This window comes from Vicia villosa, unplaced genomic scaffold (genome assembly GCF_029867415.1).
Source record: "Vicia villosa cultivar HV-30 ecotype Madison, WI unplaced genomic scaffold, Vvil1.0 ctg.004846F_1_1, whole genome shotgun sequence".
Taxonomy (NCBI): domain Eukaryota; kingdom Viridiplantae; phylum Streptophyta; class Magnoliopsida; order Fabales; family Fabaceae; genus Vicia; species Vicia villosa.
The window spans coordinates 47,647-61,591 of NW_026706524.1; the positions used below are offsets into that span (position 1 = coordinate 47,647).

At 35.7% G+C, this 13,945-nt stretch overlaps 2 protein-coding genes across 2 annotated transcripts; both read right to left on the bottom strand.

Moving 5' to 3' along the window:
• Positions 1-1,359: 1,359 nt before the first annotated feature.
• LOC131642342 (transcriptional corepressor LEUNIG-like) lies at positions 1,360-2,332 on the bottom strand. Its single transcript, XM_058912603.1, has 5 exons — positions 2,317-2,332; positions 2,062-2,189; positions 1,754-1,960; positions 1,515-1,654; positions 1,360-1,426 (listed from the first exon to the last, which is right to left on the bottom strand). Exons 1-5 carry the CDS (start codon positions 2,330-2,332, stop codon positions 1,360-1,362), a joined length of 558 nt encoding a protein of 185 aa, XP_058768586.1.
• Positions 1,748-3,208, bottom strand: LOC131642343 (large ribosomal subunit protein eL14-like). The gene is made up of 4 exons (XM_058912604.1): positions 3,019-3,208; positions 2,829-2,941; positions 2,070-2,697; positions 1,748-1,960 (listed from the first exon to the last, which is right to left on the bottom strand). The coding sequence occupies exons 1-3, from the start codon at positions 3,206-3,208 to the stop codon at positions 2,644-2,646; spliced, it is 357 nt and encodes a 118-aa protein (XP_058768587.1). The 3' UTR covers positions 1,748-1,960; positions 2,070-2,643.
• Between the last annotated feature and the right edge of the window lie 10,737 nt (positions 3,209-13,945).

Below are 13,945 nucleotides of genomic sequence, written 5' to 3' on the forward strand. Positions count from 1 at the left end.
GACCTCGTTGCACTGTGTTTCTTTTCCTCAGCTGCTCTCTACTAGAAAATCTGTCAAGAAATAATCTCCGGCCAAAACAAAATCAAGAGTTACTTTCACACAATCATCCAAATTCCAAACTCAAGTTACTCTTTACACCGTCGCCAATTGTTTTAGTGCGACTTAGAAAAATGTAGGATAATTTTGAATAATCTACTAATAATTTAGATTTAAATACTTTTTAAATTTTTTTTTATCAATGATACTAATTCGAAACAATATTTTTTATATCGTGCTATTATCAAGTAATTGTGTCACTACAAGAAAATTGACTTTCGGTGACACTAAGTCAAAAATCTGTAGGTAAATGTCTATTAGACTTTGAGTGACACTCACACTTGGCGTCAACTTTAAGGGGAAGGGGGCATAATGTGACACCAAATTAAATGTCACAATAACTTTTAGCTACGGTTAAGTTTTTCCCTACAGTGTCACTATATACTATGCTAGTATTACAAATAATAGAAACTCTAGCTACAGATTGTTTTCTTTTAGCTGTCACTAGAACTTCAAATAATATAATTTTTATTATATAAAAATATATTATTTTTATAAATTCAATTTTTAATATAATTGAGAAATATTACTATTTAAATAAAAGTTACTCATTTAAAATATTTTCCATTACATTGTGAACCATGACAAAGCTAAATAACTAAAATTAAACTATGATACCATTTTCTATTAAATAAATTCAAATAGTTCAATATGGAAAGATTGATTTCATATTATATTGATAAAAACTAATTACAAAATAAATTATATCCTTAACATCTTAGTATATATCCACCTCCATATTATTATTTTCTATGTTTGAATTTTCACATAAAATAAAAATCCTTTTTTTTATATTTGTATGTTGATGTATCCATAACGTTGAAAGTCCTGCTATGTTCACTTCCATGTATCTGCATCTAAATTTTTTCTGAAATAATAAATAAATATTCATCAATATGCAAACAAAACTAAATAAACTATGCATAACAATATCACACACCTTCTACAAAAGGATACAACTCCGTTTATATTCAAATTCAAGCTATTGACATAATGAATCATATTAACAACTAAAGTGGAGAAATGGCCAATCATAAAAATCAAAACAAGCAAAACACTCATCCATGTTTACAAAACTAAGCCGCTCAAGGCAATGGGAGGGGAAAACTAAGTCTCCTCGACTCGGGTCAAATTAGTTGTTACTTGTTAGACAATCTTTCAACATATCACAATATTCAAGTAAGCGATCAACTAGATACAAGATGTGACAGCATGGTAGACTATCTACATTGCAGTGCATTACATATAGGTTAGAACCTAAAGTCATAGAAAATCAAAACCACCAAAAGGAGAAGATGAGGTGGATTGATTCAAGAGTCCAAAAGATAACCTACAAAATATGTGATCAAACACTAACAGAAATCTAAGAGTATTGCGAGTATTGTCAATCGGAGACGGAGTTACTTCATGTTACTTACTTCCAGAGCTTGGTGAACTTGTCGTGACTGGCAGAAGCTACCAAACCATTTACAGTTGAAACCGCCAAGGCAGTAATTAAACCATCATGAGCAGACAAAGTCATTGTCTTGTTCTCGGCCATGTTCCACAGCTCTGTTGACTACACAGAAATGTACCAATTATCAAGCATTCTTATTTGCATATTAGAGTAGGGGAAATGATAAATAATGCCAATATCAACGAGAAAATAAAGACTTGCCTGATAACAGCCAATGACGAGCAGGGAAGGGAATGTTGGATGGAAAACACATGAATGAAACTTACTTCCATTACAGCTAAGCTCATGAACACATTCCCCTTCATTTCCTGTTCCAGGAGTCCAAATCCTAACTGAGTCCTCGCTCACTGATGCCAGCAACTCCCCAAATGGATCCCAGCTTACAGAATCTATTGTCTTTGTATGACCCTACAACCATAACAGTTCATTAATTAATATTTTAAGTTCATTTCTAACACTTCGACATTAATATGCATCACTTGGCGATCCTGACTCTCGAATAGAACTACAAACAAACCTTTAATGAATATCGGCATGTGTGTCTCCACGTCAAGTATAGACACAATGTTATCAGCAGCTGCAACAAGGTACCTCCCTAAACGAGGTTCGTCGAGATTGGGAGGGTTTCTCTGATCAACTACGGAAACGTTATTTTAAACATTGCCTAGACTAACAAATTAAACTTCCCTGCCCTCAAAATAGAGTAAATAACATCCCAAATAGATTCTTGTCACCCAACCAAGGCCTACACTAGTGTAACTTACTAAAGGATTTAACCATCGTGAAGATAAGACTAGATGTGATAAAAACAAAAATGCAAATAAATGACAAGGAAACAACAGTTGCCATCATATGCAGTTCGAGACTTCTATTAGTCTTAGAACATCTTAAAAACCAAAATATGCAAATCATCCGCAAGCAAAAGAAAAACTTGGAAAGAACTTAATATCAATCCAATAATATGAGCTTCGAAAATAACCCTTTCTAGGAAGTCACTCAATGATTACATAGAATATCATAAAACAAACCGAAGTGTACTAATATCAAAATAAAGTCATTGGAATATTCAAAATTTGATCACTAACTAATGCCTAAGCTGCAGTCTTCTTCAACTTAGAAAGCTCTTGCCTAACACCAGCAGCCCTCTGCATAAGTCAAAAATGAATAATTTTAACTTCATACCTTAATTTGAACCCATACAAGTCACTCAACCGATTCTAATAATATCAAAAACAAAGAATAAGAAAAAATCATAGGTGTGTAAATCGAAACAAACCTTGATCTTTGCCAACATTATCTTGAACCTATCAAAATCATTGAGTGTTGCTCTAGTGTTCTTCACAATCAGTTTTCTACCCCATGAGCTCTTTGCCCACTTATTCTGAACATCTGTTTAAGAACAAAACAAATCATTAACAAAAGAATCCAACAACAAAATCAAATTCTTCTTAAAAAGTAGTACCAACCAGCAGCCTCCAAAGCTTTGACGAGATCCTTCTTCTTGGGAACCCACTTAATATCAATCTTGAGGTCAGTAAGCGAAAGCCTCTTGAAATTTATAGGGGACCTCTCCATATCAGGAGCATCAACAAGTGCCTGATGAACATATACACAATTAATTCTATATACCTTCAACATCAAATTGACAAACAGCATGTCATTGATAGAAAGATTCCTATCAAGACTATAAAATTAGGGTTTTCTAACTAAGAGGGGAAGAACATTAAAAGTAAAGGAAATTAAAATAAAGATAACTTTGATTTCTTTTTGATTCCTTCCTTTCTCATCTCTCATTGAGTACATATATAATAGTAGAGAATAGTAACTATAGGCCCAATAACTAATTAAAGGCCCAAATACAACTAGAATCCAAAAATAATGCTAATAATATAAATTCTACTTCTAATTAATCATAATCATTACTCTATCATTGCCAACCCCTTCAAAAACAACCTTGTCCTCAAGGTTGTAAAGCCAAATTGCTAACTCAAGCTTTCTTTTTTATTTTTTTTCTCCTGGATCCCACTGTTTAGTCTGAACAATCACAACATGAAATTTATGTTGAGACACTAGTGGAAGTGTGATTGTATGAGGTCCAATTCCATGGAAGCCTTCGTGGCCAAATGTGTGAGTGAAAATTGATTCAAAATCAACTAGCAGACCAATTTCAACAATATTAAGTACATTTTGTATTACATCTTGATCCTTCAAAAATTCAACATTTTGATGTGCCTGACCAATAATCTCCATCCATTTCTGATTAGGGAGCCTTATCAACAACTGAATATATTCATCTCTCTTTTGGGAATCAGACTCTGCTTGAACCATATGAGCAACAGATTCATAGAAGTAGTGTATCTGATGAGGTTCATAGAAATATCCCTCAGTACTGCTGGAGATATTTCTCAATGTTCCTGTCAATAAACTTTCAACTACATTTTCGCTTTTCAGGCCAGCTGCAAGAACTTGTCCCCTATTGTAAGTTCGTCCCTCAACATATCTTTCAGCTCCGTTCACTATTCCGAAATTTACGTCGCCTCTTACTGCTAGCCCAACAACTGTATTGTAAACGCTCAGCAGTGGTGAATCAGGTGGTTTAGGTGGAATTGCAAAATCATCAGCATCATGAAACAAGCCATGGTTGAATTGACGAGTAGTAGCTTGTTGTCCATGCAATTTTTCATATATGTGGTTCTTGCGGCCTTGAAAATCATTTAGACCATCGTTCAAAATAGTGCTCTCGTGCCTTTGCAGTTTGAATCTACAAGGAGTAAGGGAAATAGCAAGAATGGTTTTTTCCCACATAACATTACAAGCCTTCAAATAAACCCATGAATGCCGGCTAGCTTTCAAATAAAGGCTAAGATGCAGTTCATTCACCAGCAAGCTTTTCTTCGTGCTAACACTGTTACAACTCCAACACTCATCCAACAAATTCCAAGGCATTTTCAAAAGACAAGAATTAACAGAGTCATAATACACTTTGACAAGTTCATCATCATAATCCTCCTTCAAATGTTTACATATACCACGAAGCACTCCAATGATACCAGCCACAATAGACCAATCACAACTCATCAGCCCATGTTGCAGCGCAAAATCAACATCAGGAGAATCAAAGTTATTATTTTCAGACGAACGCGGGAGCATTCTAATAAAATCCATTCCAAATGAACAACATAACAAATTGAAGAACTCATCCCAATTGTTCCCTGTCGTAAACATGAACTCTGAAATTAAGACAAGAGCATTGCCCGCGACGTGTTGAACAAATTCATTTTCAACGCCTAACAAATTCACCATTTTAGTCACAATTTTCGGTAGACATTGATGGACGAAACAATGTTTCTCTGAACCGCACAATTGCTCTTTACTCAAAGAACCAAATTCACGAATTCGAAGCTGAATTTTCCTCAGGACCCCAGTTTTTTCTTCAAACCCACATTGGATTGTATGACCAATCGATTCTCGGGAAATTATCAGATGGAGCCCTTGATTCTCTAATTGAAAAAAAATATGGTGGCCTTGAAGACACAAAATTTCTTGCATAGTATACTTTACGATGGCGGGAGATGGTGATGATTCAACGACTGTTGTTTTATCCCATGGTGGTTCCGATGGCGGCGACAAATACGACAATATATCTGGAGGTTTTAATGGTGTTTTCGGCGGCGGCGGTAGTGTCGATGATGACGAGACTTTCTTCGGTGAAACAAGGGATGATGGTTGCAGTAAAGAAGCTTTGAACGATGGTTTTAATGGTAGATTTGGCGGCTTCGGTGGTGGGGAAAGTCCCAGAGGTTGATTAACATTTGGTGTCGGTGATGGCAATGGCATATCTGGTTCTTTAGGAGACAGTGAAAATGTAACCGTTGTTGCTGGAAGCGACTGCAGAGGCATCAAAGGTTGAGGAGGTATCTATGGTGGTAGACTAGAAATTGATAACTTGAAAACCATATCGGTATCATTATTTCCCTCTCTTATTTGTTTGAAGACGCAAGACTCAAAGGGCTTCAGAGTTACATCTGGCAGAAGGGTTTCTACTGAAACATTGTTTTCACCTCTTTGTTCTTCAACAACAAAGTCAGAAGTAGGATCTGGTGGTTTTGGTTGAATCGCAAAGTCGACCTTATCGTCAAACTTGATGTCGTTGAAGGGAGACTCAATGTTGAGCAATACCGAGAATGAGTTTGAAGTCGTCATTTCTGGGGTTAAGGTATTATAAAATTCATGGTAGTGAGAATTGGGGAAAATTAGGTTTTCCATCAATTGATGTAATTCCAACACACGTTCCTCTTTCTCATCGTCAATTGATAAAATTGAGCCATCGTCGAGTTCCGCCGATCGTTGTAACTCCAACGCATGTTCCTCTTCCTCATCAATCGGTAAAATAGATCTTCATTCGGGCTTGAAGTGCCAAAGAAATACAGTAGTGAATGTGTCACAACATAACAGAGGTTGATGTTGAGTCCGCCAAAGCCACCATTGAAGAGCATCACCGTGCAATTTCTTTACAGCTTCCTGCAACTTCATCGTATCTGGTATTCCATGATCCTTGAAACTTTTTTCAGCGCATAGCACCCACCAGTAGGCATCCTCTTTGCCGTCAAAAATAGAGATTGATATCTCAGTATCGTCAGATGTTTCAGAAAGAAAATCTTGCAAATATTCCGTTTGTGCAGTGGGTGTCTCTTCCTGTGAATGAGATGTTATGAGTGTACTGATTGATTGTGGATGTGGAGAAAATATTGTATGTTGTTGGTGATAATCAATCGTGAATGGATTGAATTGTTTTTGTTGAGAAAATGGTGAGTGTGAATCCGGTGAGTTTTCTGTTTGTTGTTGGAAGGTATGGATGATGTGGGCTGAGTTAGGGTGTGTGTGTGATGTTGTTTCACTAGGACATGAAGGCTGCAGATGTGGTGTATAACCATGGGTGTAGGATAAATTTTGTGATGGGGTTATAAGGGAGATGTCGGTGGAATAAGAAGGAAAAGTTTCATATGGAAAATATGGAAATGAGAGATTGATATGAGATGTAAGAGAGGGGTTTGTGGAATACTCCATGGTTGATATAAAGGTGTATGATAAGAAGAATTCATAGGAGGATTTGAGTACATGATGAAAGCACCAATTGATAGGAAGATTCCTATCAAGACTATAAAATTAGGGTTTTCTAACTAAGAGGGGAAGAACATTAAAAGTAAAGGAAATTAAAATAAAGATAACTTTGATTTCTTTTTTATTCCTTCCTTTCTCATCTCTCATTGAGTACATATATAATAGTAGAGAATAGTAATTATAGGCCCAATAACTAATTAAAGGCCCAAATACAACTAGAATCCAAAAATAATGCTAATAATATAAATTCTACTTCTAATTAATCATAATCATTACTCTATCATTATGTCATACTCAACAAAAATGCACATAACTCAATCTCAACTCTTTCAACAAAATTTAATATCATAAGGTATCAAACTATAATTGAATTTGTAAATAATAAATTGAGTAAAATAAAACATTATATGATACATTTCATCTCATTCTGCTTCTGTAGTACATCAATCTAAATATAACCTAACTCTCATCATATATCATTTTTTAACAAGCAAAATAAAAATAAATTCAAACAAGATACAAGACTTAAACAAAGAGCTCCAGTAAAAAATCCAACAAATTCACCTAAACTGATAACTTGATCCTAGGAAAACCTCAAAAACAAACTCTCTTAATTGCACTCCCAGCAAAGAGATTCCAAAAACTGCTACAAAACACACTCGTTTGCCTAAAACCAAAAGTTGTAACTAAATTTTACCATTCTATGACACCAATAAATCCTCTAAGCATCAAAGTGCTAAAGTAATAAATCACAAACCTAATTGAAAAATTAGACAAACAATAAATCACTAAATAATAATTAAACAAAATTGCAGACCAATTCAATTCCAATATCAAAATTGCAGAACAATTCAATTCCATTTTATAAATTTCAAATAAAACTTCATTCAACAAAATAAACCAAAACATAAACTACCGAATTAAAATAAGATCAAATCTCATTCAAGAGGAATCTCAACATCTCCATTATTAAAGAAAGTTTAAGACATATTATAATCAAGTTTCTATTATAACTGTTAACTATCACACTGTAATAATTCAAATGCACACTAGTTTTTTTTACATGTTGGCAGCAAATTCTTATTAGCTAGAAGTTAATTCAAATTGATACATTAAATGACTAAAGAAGCAATGTGCAAACACAATTTCACGTAGTACCAACAAGCAATATAATTTACTACTGTTTTGCCACTATTTTGATTTAAATTTCTAGGTCATAATTTAAAAATGCTAGATAAAGATATGAAACTTCAAATCAATTTTCTCATTCATGAATCTTGTACAAAATATAAAATCACCTGAACTTGAAGATATGAAACTCATATCAGTTTTTGGTTCTAAATCCCCAACGTACTCTATACCTGAATATGAAAATGAAAGATAAAATAGATGAGTTTCAGAATTGGAAAATCATTTTTGTGATTGAAAAAGGAATCTGAAACTCACAGTGAATGAAAGATGAAAAAGGAATCTCACAGTGATATAACCATTTTTGTCAACGAAAATGTATAGTAGACAATTATAAATATACTTCATTAACAATATTATTTCTTATTTTCAATATAATTTAGTTCATACTTTCTTTCATGTTTAGCCACACTAATATATAATGTTTAGATCCGCCCCTATATATATATATATATATATATATATATATATATATATATATATATATATATATATATATATATATATATATATATATATATATATATATATATATATATATATATATATATATATATATATATATATATTTGCCAACATAGATCCACTTATTTTTAGAAAATTTCTTTACCCACCTCCCTATGGGGGGTCACCCCCTGCGAAAACCCAAAATTGCCCCTGCTTCGGAAATGAACTTCCGAAGTTTTTTTTTTTGAAATTTTTTTGACTTCGGAAATGCATCTCCAAAGTCATAAAAAATTCAAAACCGTGAATATTTTCGGAAGTTCATTTCCGAAAATATTTCTGCATATACAAATTTCCCTCCTTCACTATTTCATCATTTTTCTCCAAAACTTCTCAAAACCCTCTCTAAAACCCAATCAATCTCCATCAATTTTTTGCCCTAAAATCAAGTTTCAAACCGTTGATCACGTTAAAGGGAGCATAGAAAGCTACAATTTCAGGTAAACATCTCTCATTTCATCCCCTATTTCACTACATTGATTCAACAAATTTATGCTGAAAACTGATATGGTTCGGAAGTTCATTTCCGAAATATATCACCTAATAAATTTCGAAAATGAACTTCCGAAATATGCCCTGGCAGTTAAAAAAAATAGTTTTGGCGAATTTTGCTAATTTTTGCATTTGTTAGGTATGGTGCATCCGGACAACATTGTGCAAGACGATGGAATATTAAATCTGGAAATTGTCAACGTTAATAACGATCCGGTTATTGACGCTACTCCCATGATCAATGCGGTCGATGTTAGGCAACATTTTACAAATGATCGGAGTTTCGGTAGTCGAGAACAATTGATTGATTGGGTTCGGAAGGAAGCTAACAAACATGGATTTGGAATTTTTATTTTAAGGTCGGACAACGGAAATAGTAGGCGGAAAGCTTTCGTTGTTTTGAATTGCGAACGGGGTGGTAGATATGTACAATCAAACCGGGTGCTAAAACACGAGGACACAGGATCGAGAAAGTGCGGGTGTCCGTTTAAGTTGCGTGCCACTCGGAGGGTTGATGATTTGTGGCGGTTAACCGTAATTTGTGGAATGCATAATTATGCCTTGGATGTCAAGTTACACGGGCATCCAATGGCGTGTCGTTTGTCCCGCGAAGAGAGAAATGTGATATCGGACCTAACGATAGTCAAAGTGGCGCCTCGCAACATACTTGCCGATTTGAAGCGTAAGAAACCGGATAGCGTTTCAAATATCAAGCAAGTTTACAATGAACGGAACAATCTCAAGGTTTTGAATATGGGCCCTCGGTCGGAAATGCAACAACTTTTGAAACTTCTAGGCGATAACAATTATGTTTCAAGCTTCCGAACCTCCGAGGACAAAGTTACCGTGCGTGATATTTTTTGGACTCATCCCGAAAGTATCAAATTGTTCAACACATTTCCAACCGTTCTAGTCATGGATTCGACGTACAAGACAAACAAGTATAGGCTTCCTCTTCTAGAGATCGTCGGTGTGACCTCGACGGACAAGACTTATTCGGTGGGGTTTGCTTTTTTGGAGTGTGAAAAAGAAGAAAACTTTACGTGGGCCTTGGGAATTTGCAAGTCTTTGTTAGTTGATCAAGAGGTTATGCCAAACGTCATTGTCACCGATCGAGACAATGCTTTGATGAATGCGGTCGATACCGTCTTCCCGACATCGACCGCGTTACTTTGTCGGTATCACATAACTTGCAACGTGAGAAGCAAGTTGAAACCCGCGGTTGGGACAAAAGATAGGCCGGATGAAAACGGTAAAGTTGTCAAAGCCGGTGTTGTGGTTGAAAGGATAATGTCGGCATGGAGGGAAATTTTGGATGCACACTCCGAAGAGGTGTATACCGAGAAATTGGTACACTTTAGGTCTTTGTGTGGTTCCATTAGGACATTTTGTCATTACGTCGAATCCATCATTCTTGACAAAGTTAGAGAAAAAGTCGTGTGCGCTTGGACAAATCGAGTTAGACATCTTGGTTGATCCACGACTAACCGTGTTGAATCCGCACATGCGGTCTTCAAGAGGTGGTTGGGTGATAGCAAGGGAGATTTGTGTCGGGGATGGGACACCGTGAACCAAATGCTTGAAAATCAACACAATGAAATTCAAACATCATTCGATCGGAGCAAGACGGTTATGGAACACCGGTATAAGGGCCAAATTCTATTCTCCCAATTGATTTACAACATATCTCGAACGGGTTTGAATTTTTTGTTTCATGAAGCTAAGCGGTCGGAGACCACGGGGCCCGATAGTTCATTATGTGGGTGCACCATTAGAAAGACATACGGCCTTCCATGTGCTTGTATACTTGCAAAAAAGAAGAAGTTGAATTCACCAATACGCATGGATGATGTAGCCGACCATTGGAAGAAGCTTCGTTTTGATGATTTTGACCCGCCGAAAGAAAATGACTCCAAAATCACCATCTCTGACGAGTTGGAAGTGATAATGGAGAAGTTTGCTAAAGCGGACGACACAACAAAAATGCACATAAAAGAACAATTGCGAAAGATCGCATTTCCGGATACCACCGATTTGAAACCGCCATCTCAACCGGTTAAAACGAAAGGTGCACCGAAAAAGTCCAAAATTACACAAGATGACACGTCAACAAAACGATCTCCTTCCTACTTTGAACATGTTGATGCATCGTTCCCGGAAATTCATGAGACACCGAAGTCTAAGTGTAGTGGTAACAAAGGAGCCCGTATTTCGAAGCCACCTCGTACACCGCCGATCAAAAAATCACCAATTGTCTACATTGATGAGATGCCACTTTCTATGCACAAATATATCGATAACATCGTTGATGTTGGAGGCGACGGCAATTGTGGATATCGGGCTGTTGCGGGTTTGCTCGGTAAAGGGGAAAATAATCACACTTTAGTCCGACGGGAACTCATTGCGGAGTTGACTTCGTATCGAGACATCTACGGCCGACTATATGAAAATCAAGAAAAGTTTGCAAAAATTCATGATGCACTTGTTCCATCACTTACCGGTATCGCTCCGGTTTCGAAGTGGATGTCATTCCCCGATATGGGTCATCTAATAGCAAGTGCGTATGATATGGTGTGTATCGATTTGACGAGGTTTGGACTAAGTGAAACTTTCTTTCCACTTCATAGTCGACCGCCGTTGGACGCGTCGGGCCGCATCATATGCATCGGGTATCTACGATCGCGGCACTTCGTTCAAGTGTTTTTGAAACCGGGTTGTCCTATACCGGCTACTTCTTGTCAATGGACGACACATCATTCAAATGAGGCGGAGACTTGGCCGGATCCGTTCGTTTCGAGGATGGCGGAGTTTGAAGAAATGATGAGCAAAGAGCGCGAGCAAAATAGAGAGCGGTCGAAGAACGTGCCTATTTTGGACTTAGGATCCACCGATTGGTTCGGTGAATTTTAGTTCGTTTCGGATCGTTTTTGTTTGTAACGATCATTTTTTGTATGTATTGTTGTTTATCATGTAAAATCGGACCGATTCAATACATATATAATATAAGTATGTTTTATGTTGTCATTGCCTATTTTATGCCTATTTTGTATGCTTTTGGTATTGTTTACACAAAACAGAATGCAATGTAACAAAATGCAAAATTTAAGTCTGTTTCTGCATAATTCGGAAATGAACTTCCGAAATATATATGTCTGGAGCCAATTTTCGGAAGTTCATTTCCGAAATGTCCCCTGATGCAGGATAAGGTTTGTTGGGCCATCAATGCTCCAATAAGTCTATAAATACCACACACTCTTCTTCAACCTCTTCACACCACAAAACACAAATGACACAAACCTACCCCCACCTAGCATTCGTCTACTTTGAAACCGGCTACCCGATGCCGTTCCAATTTCGCTTCTCGCGCGACACGCCGTTTGCGGAATTGATACCGTCGCTCAACACGCTTTTGCGCTATCCCGAGAATCGAAAGGTTGTCAAGCTCGAGTACCGCTCGCCATCGCTTAACGACGAGGGAGGCATTAAGTTCACACCTTTTGAGATCAAGAACGACGAAGATTTAGCGGTTATGTGGACAACGTTCGACCGATTTTCTTCGAAAGGCCCGATCGAGTTGGACGCCAAACTTCAAAGATCGGCGGACGACGTTATCAAAATGTTGACTCATCCCCACCTACCCGTGTTCAACAATATGTAACTTTAATTTTCAGTAATATTATCGTTGTAATCTTCACCCGATTAAATAAAGCGAATCGTTGTTGTTTTTCATTTTTCTTCTGTCCAGACATAAATTCGGAGGTTCATTTCCGAATTCCATCATGGGGGTGCGTTCGGAGATGAACTTCCGAAACACCACATTTTCTGAAAATGTAACTTTATTTCGGAGATGCATCTCCGAAACCAATATTTTATATTAAAAAAAACACGTTTTCGGAAGTTCATTTCCGAAAACACCTTTTTTTCAAAAAAAAGTACTGTTTCGGAATTGAACTTCCGAAACAAGGGGTAATGTTGTAAATTCACCAAGGGTGGGCAAGAAGGTTAGGAGGTGGGTGAAGAAATTTTCTATTTTTATGAAGGTCTATGTTAGCAAACATCAATCAAAAAAATAGTTAAATATACCTTAAGGTGCATGTTGTTAAAATACACTTTTATAAAAATTAAGTGAGTGTATTTTAACAAACTCCATAGGAGTTTGCTAAAATACACCTACTTATTTTTATATGAAGGTGTGTTTTAACAAGGTTTAACTAAAAAATAGTTAAATGTACTGTAAATTACATGTTGCTAAAATAAACCTAAGTGGGTCTACTTAGCAAACCCCTAAGATATGTTTTCTAAGAATAATGAATATATAAGAATTTCTCGATGAAAAAATTTAAATAACAATGTTTATAAAAAAAATTACATAAAAAACAAGGTTTTAAGAAATTTTACCAAAATGTCTAGGTTTTGCGGGACCCCTTAGAGTATGCGCCAAACCATTTGACGCATTAGTATAAAATTTTTTGAATTAGCCAAATGAATTGGCGTATATGTGTTATGAAAAGTAAAAAAAAAAAAAAAAAATTTTCCACATTTACGCCAAATCATATGGCGCATACTCCTAATTTTTGTACTAATGCGCCAATTCATTTGGCGCATACTCCATGGGGTCTTCAAAACCTAGACACTTTAGTAAATTTTTTGTAAAACTTGTTTTTTTGGTAATTTTTTTTTAAACCTTGTTATTAAAATTTTTTTTTCGAATTTCTCTATAAACAATAGGTGAACCAAGTATTTTAAATAAATCAATGTTTTGCATTCTAAAACAAAAGTTTTGGCGCATAGATGGAAAGAAAGAATGATAATAACAAAGTCCGAATTGTATGAGATTTTATCTTTCGTCTTCCATCTAATTAAACTTGACACCCTTTACTTGTAATGTTTTTACCATAATATCTTTTGCGATTTTTTATGTTTTTCAAAAATAGTGTTTCTCTGATTTTTGAGAAATTTATGAGTTTTTATTGGATTTAGAGAATTTTATGAGTTTTTATCGAATTTTTGGTGAATTTGTTAGTTTTTTTTTCGGATTTAAGAGAATTTCATGAGTTTTTATCGGACTTTTTAAAATTTATAAGCTTT

Coding starts and splice junctions, on each gene's coding strand:
- LOC131642342 (XM_058912603.1), bottom strand. Junction 1,961..2,061: donor TATTCATTAAAGGTTTGTTT/GTAGTTCTATTC, acceptor TTATGGTTGTAG/GGTCATACAAAGACAATAGA. Junction 1,427..1,514: donor AAGTTCACCAAGCTCTGGAA/GTAAGTAACATG, acceptor CATATTTTGTAG/GTTATCTTTTGGACTCTTGA.
- LOC131642343 (XM_058912604.1), bottom strand. CDS start 3,208: ATGCTGTTTGTCAATTTGATGTTGAAGGTATATAGAATTAATTGTGTA. Junction 2,942..3,018: donor CAAAGCTTTGGAGGCTGCTG/GTTGGTACTACT, acceptor GTTCTTAAACAG/ATGTTCAGAATAAGTGGGCA. Junction 2,698..2,828: donor TAATGTTGGCAAAGATCAAG/GTTTGTTTCGAT, acceptor TGACTTATGCAG/AGGGCTGCTGGTGTTAGGCA.